The 11,008-nt window shown below is 36.1% G+C and overlaps 1 protein-coding gene across 1 annotated transcript; it reads right to left on the reverse strand.

Annotated features, from left to right (window-relative positions):
• Positions 1-238: 238 nt before the first annotated feature.
• On the reverse strand, positions 239-10,989 carry dmac2l (distal membrane arm assembly component 2 like). Its single transcript, XM_056470806.1, has 5 exons — positions 10,907-10,989; positions 10,554-10,665; positions 6,430-6,638; positions 1,538-1,709; positions 239-595 (listed from the first exon to the last, which is right to left on the reverse strand). The coding sequence occupies exons 2-5, from the start codon at positions 10,655-10,657 to the stop codon at positions 481-483; spliced, it is 600 nt and encodes a 199-aa protein (XP_056326781.1). The 5' UTR covers positions 10,658-10,665; positions 10,907-10,989; the 3' UTR covers positions 239-480.
• Positions 10,990-11,008: the final 19 nt, after the last annotated feature.

Consider the following 11,008-nt stretch of genomic DNA (forward strand, 5'->3'; position numbering starts at 1 on the left):
ACATTTAATACCCCATTGTGGACATGATGATCCTTTTGTTGCCTTTGCGACTGGTGCTAATAATGGAGCCACTGACTTGCACCACATGCCAAATCCAAGAGACGTGATTCGCAAACGTGTGTTTTTTGTGTTAAAATGAACAGATGGAAATTTAAATAGTTGCTGTTTGTTTTCAGACTAAATCATTAAAGATCTTTCAGCAAAATATATCTGACTCTATAGCTTTTCGTAAGAGATGTGTGAGGAAACAGCTGAAAATTTATTGATAATGGCAAAATAACATCGTTCAACTGCCTCGGGTAGTCTGACAAAATGTAATCAAAAGCTAATCAGATGGGACGCCGGTACTTTGATTTTCTGCATCCGGCCCTGTGATGCTCAGTTGCCTGGATACTGTTGCCGTGATGGACATCGGCCAGAGGGTTTGTCTCTGCTCAGATGGCTGAGAGAGTTGTGGTTTTCCAAATGTGCTGTGATTGGCTAAGCGAGATCTAGCTCTATGGTGAGTCTGGGAAGTGCAGCCTGGAGTCTGTCCACAGTCTGATCTTTATCTTTTACACCAGGGAGATCACTGAGAAACAGCCACTCCAGCTTCCTGAAACACACATGCAGAGGTGACAGTTATGATTTCAGTAGCTGAAGTCACTATGATGCTATTTCCGCGGTCCTTCCGCGGTCCTTTCGCGGTCCGCGGATTTAGATCTTGGGAAACCAGGTCTGGATGCTAGTTCCTATAACTTATTTCTTTGAACTCCCTGGTGCCAGAGCCTCTTATAATTAAAGTCCATACGAACCGGAAGTTACTGAGACGGCCATTCTCACCACTCTCTTGTAGCAAACTAATGTTAAGAGGGGCGGGGTTAAGATTATTGTGGCTCAAGCTGTCAAAGAGCTCTGTGGCTCTGACGTCAACAGAGAAGGACTGACACTACAAACACGGAAGCTAACGGTCAGACTTTAATTGAAGATTACTAAAACAAAATGTTTTTATATATTAATTAATCCAGGGGTTTTCCAATAAATATTTCAATCAATGCTTTATATAGGGTTAAAAAGATAACATGTAAGGAAAAAAAATTCTGTCATTTACTCACACCCCAGACTGTCAGGAATGTGCAAGAGTAATAATGTTCAATTTATTGAACAAACCAATCATTTTCACTTCATCAGGAGTGGCAGGTATTCATTTAGTTTAGTCTGTATATGTTTCTTTAACTCTCAAAGTATCATGTCTCAAAGTACCATTAACCTTTATCTTATGAATCACCAAAACAAAATGTATGAATGTTTTACTGAAGTAAAAAAAACACATCTTAGATGGCCTGATGGTGAGTTAACTAACAGGCAATTTAGATTTTTAGGTGGACTATCCCCCAGAAACTATATATCAGAGTGTTTCTGGGAGGCATAGCCCTGGCTCTGACATTTGCTCATGAGATCATAAACATCCTATAATCACTGTCAGCGTTTGGCAAACACACAAAACTATGAGCAGCAATACGGCGCTAAACTGAAGTGAAATATGCTGTTGTCATACCCGAGGTGATGAAGGCCGATGAGTCCTTTATCTGTTACGTTGCCACAGGAAACTACCGTCATCTGCTTCACAGTGTCCTGCAGTGTCTTTATCTGACCCAAACGCTCCAGGCAGGCGTCTTCTATATAAATACACTTATTCAACCTGATCTCCTCAACATGCTCCAGACCCTCTAAACAAAGAATACAAAGGCATGTAATCACCATCAATTCTTTTAGATGTCTTTTGCAAACATTGTTTAATATATTGTCCACGAGGTCAGCACCCTACAACCAAAAAAATAACTCATTGGATGAACTCAATTTAATTGAGGGCAGGATTTCCATCCAATAAATTTGTTTAGCACCAACTAAAATAAACTATTAACACAGTTAAATGCAAACGAGTTGATCCAACATGATTTTATCAAGTAAAAGTTTAAACACATTTGTATTTTTATTAATTAAACTGAAATGTCTGATAATATTATGTGTGTCTATTATGTGTCGTACATTTCAAAGTCTCTTAGTTTTTTTTAAGTTATCCTAAATGAACTAAAAGAGCCATTTTAAGCATATTTCATGAGATACATATACAGTTGACTGAGACTGAACTCAGAACTAATTTTAGGACAATTATTACTCACTTAGCAAAGCAACAATCTGCATTTTTGCTAATTTAGCTGCCAACACCCAAAGCATGGCTGCTTCTGCAAGATGCAAATCTCAAAACTCAAAGCATTACATGAAAATCTTCTAAATCTTCAAACTAGAGGGAGGATTAAACTCTTACAAGTCTAACAAGTCAACATTTCCCTCTCTTAATTCAGTCCCACGCAAAGCATGCTGGGAAATACACATCCCCTAACCAGGTATTTGGACCACCACAATTCCTCCAAATTGTGCCAACACAAAATGCTTAAGTTACAAATAAATTGGCTAAAGAAATGTGAAGAATTGTGTTGGTTCAGCTCGTTTTAAACATGTAATTTGAACAAGCAGCAGTAATGATTTTTTGTGTGTACCTGACACGCAAACAAGTGTGTGTGTGTATTAGTTTAAGCTACTTTTTTTGCATGGTGAAGACCAGCTTTCTGTCCCCACCTCCTGTGATTATTAATATTTGTTTTTTTCAGTTTCTTTTTTTTTTTTTTCATTTTTCACAGTATTTCCTATAATATTTTTAAAAGTCTTATTTGTTTTTTTCAGTTAGAATAAAAGCAGCTTTTATTTTTATTTGAAACATTTTAAGGTCATTATTATTAGCCCTCTTAAGCAATATTTAAATAAAACATTTAGTAGAACATTATGTATGTAAATAAAATAAAATAAAATAAATCCGTTATTAGAAATGAGTTATTAAAACTATTATGTTTAGAAATGTGTTGAGAAATTTTTATGTTAAACAGAAATTAGGGGAAAATATATACACATATCTAATATCTTATAATATAAATATCTAACATATCCCATATCTAATAAACCAGAGTTATATGATAAAGGAATTAACAGCATAATTGTGAAATATTATAATTTCAAATGTTTTTTCAAGTTGTCATGACAAAGCAAATTAATTTTTTTGTAAATAAAGTCCTCTCTCATTGCTGTTATTTTCAATAGTATGGTTTGCAGAGCACTCTTGCGTTGCTTAATTCTTAGCCTGCTTTATTGATCTTTTAGATCGCTTATTTCAAGAAACAGATGTCAGCATTTCTTCAAATATTCTCTTTATAACACTTTTATTCTACATTCATTAGGAAACAAAACTACAAACATTTCGGCTCAATGCCTTCCTCCTCAGTGTGTGAGGAACATCATTTTATATCCATAGTAATTTACTGGGTTATATAGTAAATGTCCAAATTATTCGCCCTTCTGTGAATTTTTTTTGTTCAAATATTTCCCAAATATTAACAGAGCAGGGAATTTTTCACAGTATTTTCAATATTTTCACAGTATTTTTTCTTCTGGAGAAAGTCTTATTTGTTTTATTTCAGCTAGAATAAAAGCAGTTTTTATTTATTTTTTAAAAACATTTTAAGGTCAAAATTATTAGCCCCCTTAAGCAATATTATTTTCGATTGTCTACAAAACAAACTATCACTCTACAATGATTTTCCTAATTACCCTAACTTGCCTATCTAATCTAGTTTATTTGAAATAACTAATTCAAGGACGGTCTTTTGGTCTTCATATTACTATGTGAAAAGGGTACAGCTACAGTAAGTATATCAATGTACTGCACTGTACATTAAAGCTGAATGCGTGAAAAGACAGAGTGTGAGTGAAAAAGAGCAAGGCCCGCACTGTATCTGTCTGTGTAAAACACTCCTTTGCTTTACGTCACTTTTTCCCCACAACCGAACCTCTCATCCTCACCTGTGACACACAGACAGTGTCTCATCCTCACCTGTGGCACACGCGCGGTGTCTCGGTGTCTCACCATGCACATCTCACACACACTCGCAAACTTTCCCTCTCTGGGGTCTAATTCGATAAATAATGCAGGGCTGTTTTCCTGGAGCAAATGGAGTAAGAGATCTGAGGGGTGAGGCGGGTATTTGACCTTCTCCATTCACTGATGATTTCATTAAATTTGCATAGGTAATGTGTCACAACGCTAAAGGTTAAAGATAATTCTGCTATGTGAAAATAACTGGGTCAGGACAGGGGGAGGGTTTAAGGTGAGACACTGCACCAGTCATTTTTGAGATTTTTGTTTTTCTTGTTAAGAGTTTTTAAGTCTGATGTAAAGAAAACATCAAAAATACACTTTAGAATGTCAGTCACTCTTTTAAAATACTTACATCTGTAGACTTTAATTATGATCAATATTTTAAAGGCCATTTTCTCAAAATGCACATAAATATCATACATTACCAAATGTTACAATTTTATCATCAATGTTTTGAATCAATTTACTGAGAGACATCTTCATCCATAATTTGCTTGATTCCATACAACATTTTATTGTGCATAAAAATTGTGAAAATTGTCATAATTGGTGATAAAAATACTCATCGGCCACTTTATTAGGTTCACCTTTCTAGTACCGGGTCAGACCCAATTTTGCCTTCAGAACTGCCTTAACCCTTCGTGGCATAGATTCAACAAGGTACTGGAAATATTCCTCAGAGATTTTGGTCCATATTGACATGATAGCATCATGCAGATTTGTCGGCATCCATGATGTTAATCTTCTGTTCCACCACATCCCAAAGGTGCTCGATTGGATTGAGATCTAGTGACTGTGGAGGCCATTTGACTATAGTGAACTCATTGTCATGTTCAAGAAACCAGTCTGAGATGATTCACGGTTTATGACAAGGCGCATTATCCTGCTGGAAGTAGCCATCAGACGATGGGTACACTGTGGTCATAAAGGAATGGACATGGTCAGCAACAATTCTCAGGTAGACTGTGGTGTTGACACAGTGCTCAATTGCTACTAATGGGCCCAAAGTGTGTCAAGAAAATATCCCCCACACCATTACACCACCACCACCAGCCTGAACCGTTGATACAGGCAGGTTGGATTCATGCTTTCATGGTGTTGACGCCAAATTCTGACCCTACCATCCGAATGTCGCAGCAGAAATCAAGACTCATCAGACCAGGCAACGTTTTTCCAATCTTCTATTGTCCAATTTTGGTGAGCCTAAGCGAATTTGTAGCCTCAGTTTCCTGTTTTTAGCTAACAGGAGTTGCACCCGGTGTGGGCTTCGGCTGCTGTAGCCCATCTGTTTCAAGGTTGGACATGTTGTGTGTTCAGAGATGCTCTTCTGCATACCTTGGGTGTAACACATGGTTATTTGAGTTACTGTTTCCTTTCTATCAGATCAAACCAGTCTGGCCATTCTCCTCTGAAAGGCATTTGCGCCCACAGATGGTTGTGCGTGAAAATCCCAGTAGATCAGCAGTTTCTGAATTACTCAGACCAGCCCGTCTGGCACCAATATCATGCCACGTTCAGAGTCGCTTAAATCATCTTTCTTGCCCATTCTGATGCTTGGTTTGAACTGCAGCAGATCATCTTGACCATGTCTACATGCATTGAGTTGCTGCCATGTGATTGGCTGATCAGAAATTTGCTTTAAGGAGCAGTTGGACAGGTGTACCTAATAAAGTGGCCGGTGATTGTAGATTCCCCAAAATCCCCTGTGGAAAGTTTTTTTACTCTAATATGTCAAAAAAAAAGTTACAAAAAAAAAAAAAAAAAGTATTTTGAACCTGACTTCAACCAGAGTTCAGATATTTCTGGTAAAATCTGCATTTGCATATTTAAACATGACATTTCAGAAAACTTCTAACAAAACTTCTTAATGCAATCAATCAACGTGGGAAGTATGATGATTAAATATTACTTATTGTTATTTTTAATCCTGTTCACCTGCAGTGTCTGGCCTTAAAGGGACAGTACACCCCAAAATGTACCGTTCCTCACCCTCAAGTGCTTCTAAAGAGTTTCTTTCTTCTGTTGAACACAAAGCAAGATATTCTGAGGAATGTTAGAAAAAAACAGCTATCAACAGCCATAGTAATACAACCTGTCTAAAATAATGTTCATAGTACATCCATCTGTAAATATCACCATAGTTTTTCTATAATTGCACTTTATAACATATAGCAATATCCTGCACTTGCTGCTGTTGCACACCTGGTTATACCTAATCTGCATTTCACTGCCTATTCTCATTACACTACACTGTAAAATAAATCTAATCTAATAGGAACAGAAAATACTATGGAAGTCATAGCCATTGGCAACATTCTTCAAAATATCTTCCTTTGTGTTCAACAGAAGAAAGAGACTCAGGTTTGGAACAGCTGGAGGATGAGTAAATGATCACAGAATTGTCCTTTTTGCGTGAACTATCCCTTTAATCCATCATTTTGCAGCAGTCAGTCTCTTACCCAGATGATCAAACCCTCTGTACATGATGCAGGACTCTGTGGCATCAATAGCTTCAATCCGGTATCGGCCCAGTGGCCCCGTCGGGAGTCCGTTGTAGTCTTGCTGCCAGCGGTCGAAACCACGGAAGCGAACTTTGGCACCGCACCTCAGGAGCCACTCAGCAGCAGCTCGATCAGGACCCACTGCTTTGATACGCTCATAATCAACTCTAGAAGGATCACAAACACAACAATTGCTGATTAGTACGTCTAAAAAACATCTAGTACATATAGAAACACTCTTGACAAAACATGCAGTGATGGATAGCTCCTTATAAGGGGTTTGAACACAGATGTGTGGAACAGTGTGTGAATTTAGCCAGCCTCCAGAGGTAAAAATGAATCAACTGTATTTTTTTGTTATCATACTTGATAAAAACAGTCTTTGTACATGTCATCGTGGGGGGGAAGCCCAGTCCACTAGTGATGGTCTCTTCCTCATTAGTATTAGGGGTGTAATTAATAGTATGGATCACAACCCACAGATCTGAATGCACATTACCCATAGATTAAGAACTTGTAGGTTAATCCAACATTTATAACAATTGCAGAGAGATTGTCTCTCACGTCATTCTAATCATGTGTATGAAAGCACATGGCTTCCCTGTAAGATATAATGATGATGGAAAAAGTTGTGGTGGAACCTAAATGCTTTCTTAGGTTAGTATTAGTGTCTTAGTGTTTTCTGTCACTGTTTGTTTAGCCTGCATTAATGCATTCAGTGTAAAGCTGCACAATTAAACATTAAAACATTGAATTCAAACCCGTGCAACATGAATGAAAAATGACAATTCAATTCAATTTATCTTTATTTGTATAGCACTTTTACAATGTAGATTGTGTCAAAGCAGCTTCACATAGAAGATCATAGTAAATTGGAACAGTGTAGTTCAGTTTCCAGTATCAGTTTAGCTCAGTTCAGTGTGGTTTAATAATCACTACTGAGTCCAAACACTGAAGAGCAAATTCATCGACACGCAGCTCTACAGATCCCGAACCATGCAAGCCAGTGGTGAGGAAAAAAACTTCACCAATTGGCGAAGGTGAAGAATTTGCATATGTTTATTAATCCTTTGTAGCGCTGCATTCAAATCTGCGTTTGATCGAGAGATTCAGTTTTTACAATTTTCAGTAAGTTACAAACAATTAAATAACACAGAATTATAGGGAGAACAGTTTATAGTTCAGATATAAACACTGATGTTTGTGGTAAAGATTAAGATCACTGTTTAATGGAACTTGACACTGGAGTAATGTTGTAGCAATTACATTGTGTAACCAACAGGTGGCGACAAACAGCCAGCAAAATGATGTCACTATAAACAATAGGTTTTCAATAATGATCCACCAATAATTAAACATGAAGTTTCATGTGTGAATTGTGGAATCATTTATTGAAAGTAAATATATGTTGTACAAGATGTTAGATTTCTAAATGTAGATTCTATATCTATATTATCAGCAACTTTAGCAAAGATAATTTTTCGTATGAAATATTTTCCTTTTTCAGCTGGTTCTTTCTTGATTTTTGTTTTTATTAAAATTACAGGTTCTAAGTTCTGTTTGTTAAAACCAATGGTTTTAGCAGTAATATTTTTGTAGAAATGGAAAGCAAATTGCATTTTTTTTTTTTTTTTTTTTTGCTGATCCGAAAAATGGTCCGATCCGTGACTCAAAAACTGTAGTCTGATCCGAACCGTGAGATTTGTGATCTGTTACACCACTAATTGGCATAAACAGCCCTGAGTGAGAAGCAGCCGTTTTGAATCTGCGCCTATGCTGACACAGGTATTTTTAGCTTCACCCTCTTTTCAAAAGAGGGAATAAGAGCACAATCTAATTTGAATTTAAAGCGACAGTCACCAAAACGAAACAATTAGGATCAAAGCCTAAAAGAGGCATTTTCAAAGAGTTATAAAACATTATTTATGGGGTATCTTGAGCTGAAATTTCACAAACTCACTCTAGGGACATCTGAGACTTATTTTACATCTTGTAAAAAAGGTGCATATTAGGTGTGCTTTTATGTAATCTAGAATTGAATGTCTTTTAATTAGATCATACTACATATTTAAAATACTCATAATTAATCAGATTACAGTTACTTATTGTTAACATAATTATTATATTATTCACTCATGTGGCATTCGCTAATTAATTATGTATTCTGAGAATCTCGAGGGGAAAAATATTTAAAACCTTCATCTGTGTAAAGTCATTCTCTGTTATTTAATGTTTGTTCATGTAATATAGAGAAATGTGTCTCGTTTACGTTACTGATGGCAATTTTACAATTTCTAAGTAACCTACCTGGCACTTTAGACAAGCCATCTAAGACAAATGAAAGACCAATTAATGAATTATTAATTAATTAATCTATTTTGATCAATGTCATTACTAAATACATATATTAAATTTAAAACATTTATAATAACTGAACAGAAATGTATAGCTGCTCCTAATGTTTAAATTGCACTAAATTAATATCAATACCATAGAGGTCAATTAAAAACACAATGTATTGACCATTATTTACAAAACTATTTTGGACAGCACTTTTTAGAGACTACATGGACACTTTAAAATCAACCTGACAAACTTCAGGGCTGTGAACTGCAAATCCTAAATATGGAAAACAAAAACACCAGTAATACAGTAAATCCACCAGAAATATACACATATTAGATATAGACTATTCAGCAAACAGCAAAGATTGTGTAAAATATAAACCTAAACTGCTTAAACCTTATGCTTTCGAATCACAAGTTTAGTCTGTTGTTGTGAATTAGCACACGTAGATTAGTCTCTGCAGGGATTCTTCCTTGGGGATAGTAATTCTAGAAACTAATCACTCCAGACATGAGTCTCTTATAGATATTTATGGCTCTCACACTAAACATTTTGCATGTTGTAATTGGCCTCAGGTGTTTTAGGTTGGCTGGGAAAGGAAATAACGATGACATCAGTAAAAAGCTAAACTGGTAGTGACCTAATTGTTGTTTGGTTGATATATGTGAAGACATTAAGAGATGAAAAGTTTAAAAGCAAGATATTTATATACTTTATTAGAGGACTTTAGTTTCATATTATGAAAACGTCAAGTCCTCTGCCACTTATTTTTCTTTTTTTTTATCTAGTTTCCATTTATTTATTTAAATATCTATTTATTGTATTGCAGTTATGTTAAGAATGTGAATGCTTGGAGGAAGAATGGGAGATGGTTTGGTCTCTAGCCAATAAGCTTTCAGTTTGCAATAGGGTAAGAGCCATTCAACTCAGGATCCTTCATAGAATTCATATCACACCTCAATTAAGACACAAATTCAATGCAACCCACTCACCTCTATGCCTTAAATGCAAATCAAATATAGGGGATTATATTTATTGCATATGGGACTGTCAGGTGATTCAGGCATATTGGAGCAGAATCGTAGCCCAAATAAATAACATTTTTGGTCTGGACATAGATATAAACCCTCTGTCCCTTCTCTTCGGTTTTTCCTTGCAAACTAATTACGAACAAGTATGGACAACGACTCTTCTGCCTGTTAACTTTTGCTGCCAGGAAGAACATTTTGATGTCATGGATCAATGATAAGCCCCCTTCCATAAAAGGATGGCATTCAATAACTCAAGAGATTATTCCCCTGGAATACTTAACATGTCTTAGCCACTCCACAACTGATACATTTATTCGCACTTGGACACCATATCTGGACAGTATAAACCTTGCTTTATGCGACATTTTGAAACTCGGAATGACATAATGTCCGTATAGACATTCATTCAGGTGTACTTTGTTTTCATCAAACTTCTCACTTGTCCTACCATATTGTAATATTCGTAACATAATAGCTTATGGCTCAGGCCATATGTATATTTTAATATATGCAGTTACGTTTTGTGTCAGGCATTTTATGTTGTGTTTGTATTTTTGTTTTGTGTTAGTCTAAAAGAAGAAAAAAATAAATAAAAACATGTTTAAAAAAAGAATGTGAATGCAAATTGATTACCTCAGTGTTTTTGTTTAATTTTCAGCTTAAAGTTTATTTTTAAATGTTGTTTTGGAAAATATGAATATTTACTTGTTGAAAACAGCATTCAGCCAGCCCCAGAACTCTCGCCTGCCCCCTGACGGCTGCTCATGAGTGGATAAAATCCTCCGCGCTGACCAGGTGAACAATCTCATATTTATGGCTGAGATAAAGAGACAGAAACAGGTGAGATGTCAAAGCATGAAGACGCCATGTTCACTGACACACTTTCTAGTAGCAGATCTACAAACACTTGTGCATGTTGACTATCGTGTCATTGAATATTGAGGACAACATATAAATTTATCAAACCTCTAAATGTCTTAAAGCTCCGACAGAATCGATTCTAATATCTTCATACGAATAATTCTACATTAAAATAGTGCAAATCCTACATAACTGACCCTGCTGTTCGGCTCGGCGCTGTTCTGACAGGTTTGTTATTTACATCCTGCGTCCTCCATGCGCGCTCGCTGATCTTTCACCTGCTGCGTCATTCCGTCTCG

This window comes from Danio aesculapii, chromosome 13 (assembly GCF_903798145.1).
Source record: "Danio aesculapii chromosome 13, fDanAes4.1, whole genome shotgun sequence".
Taxonomy (NCBI): Eukaryota; Metazoa; Chordata; class Actinopteri; order Cypriniformes; family Danionidae; genus Danio; species Danio aesculapii.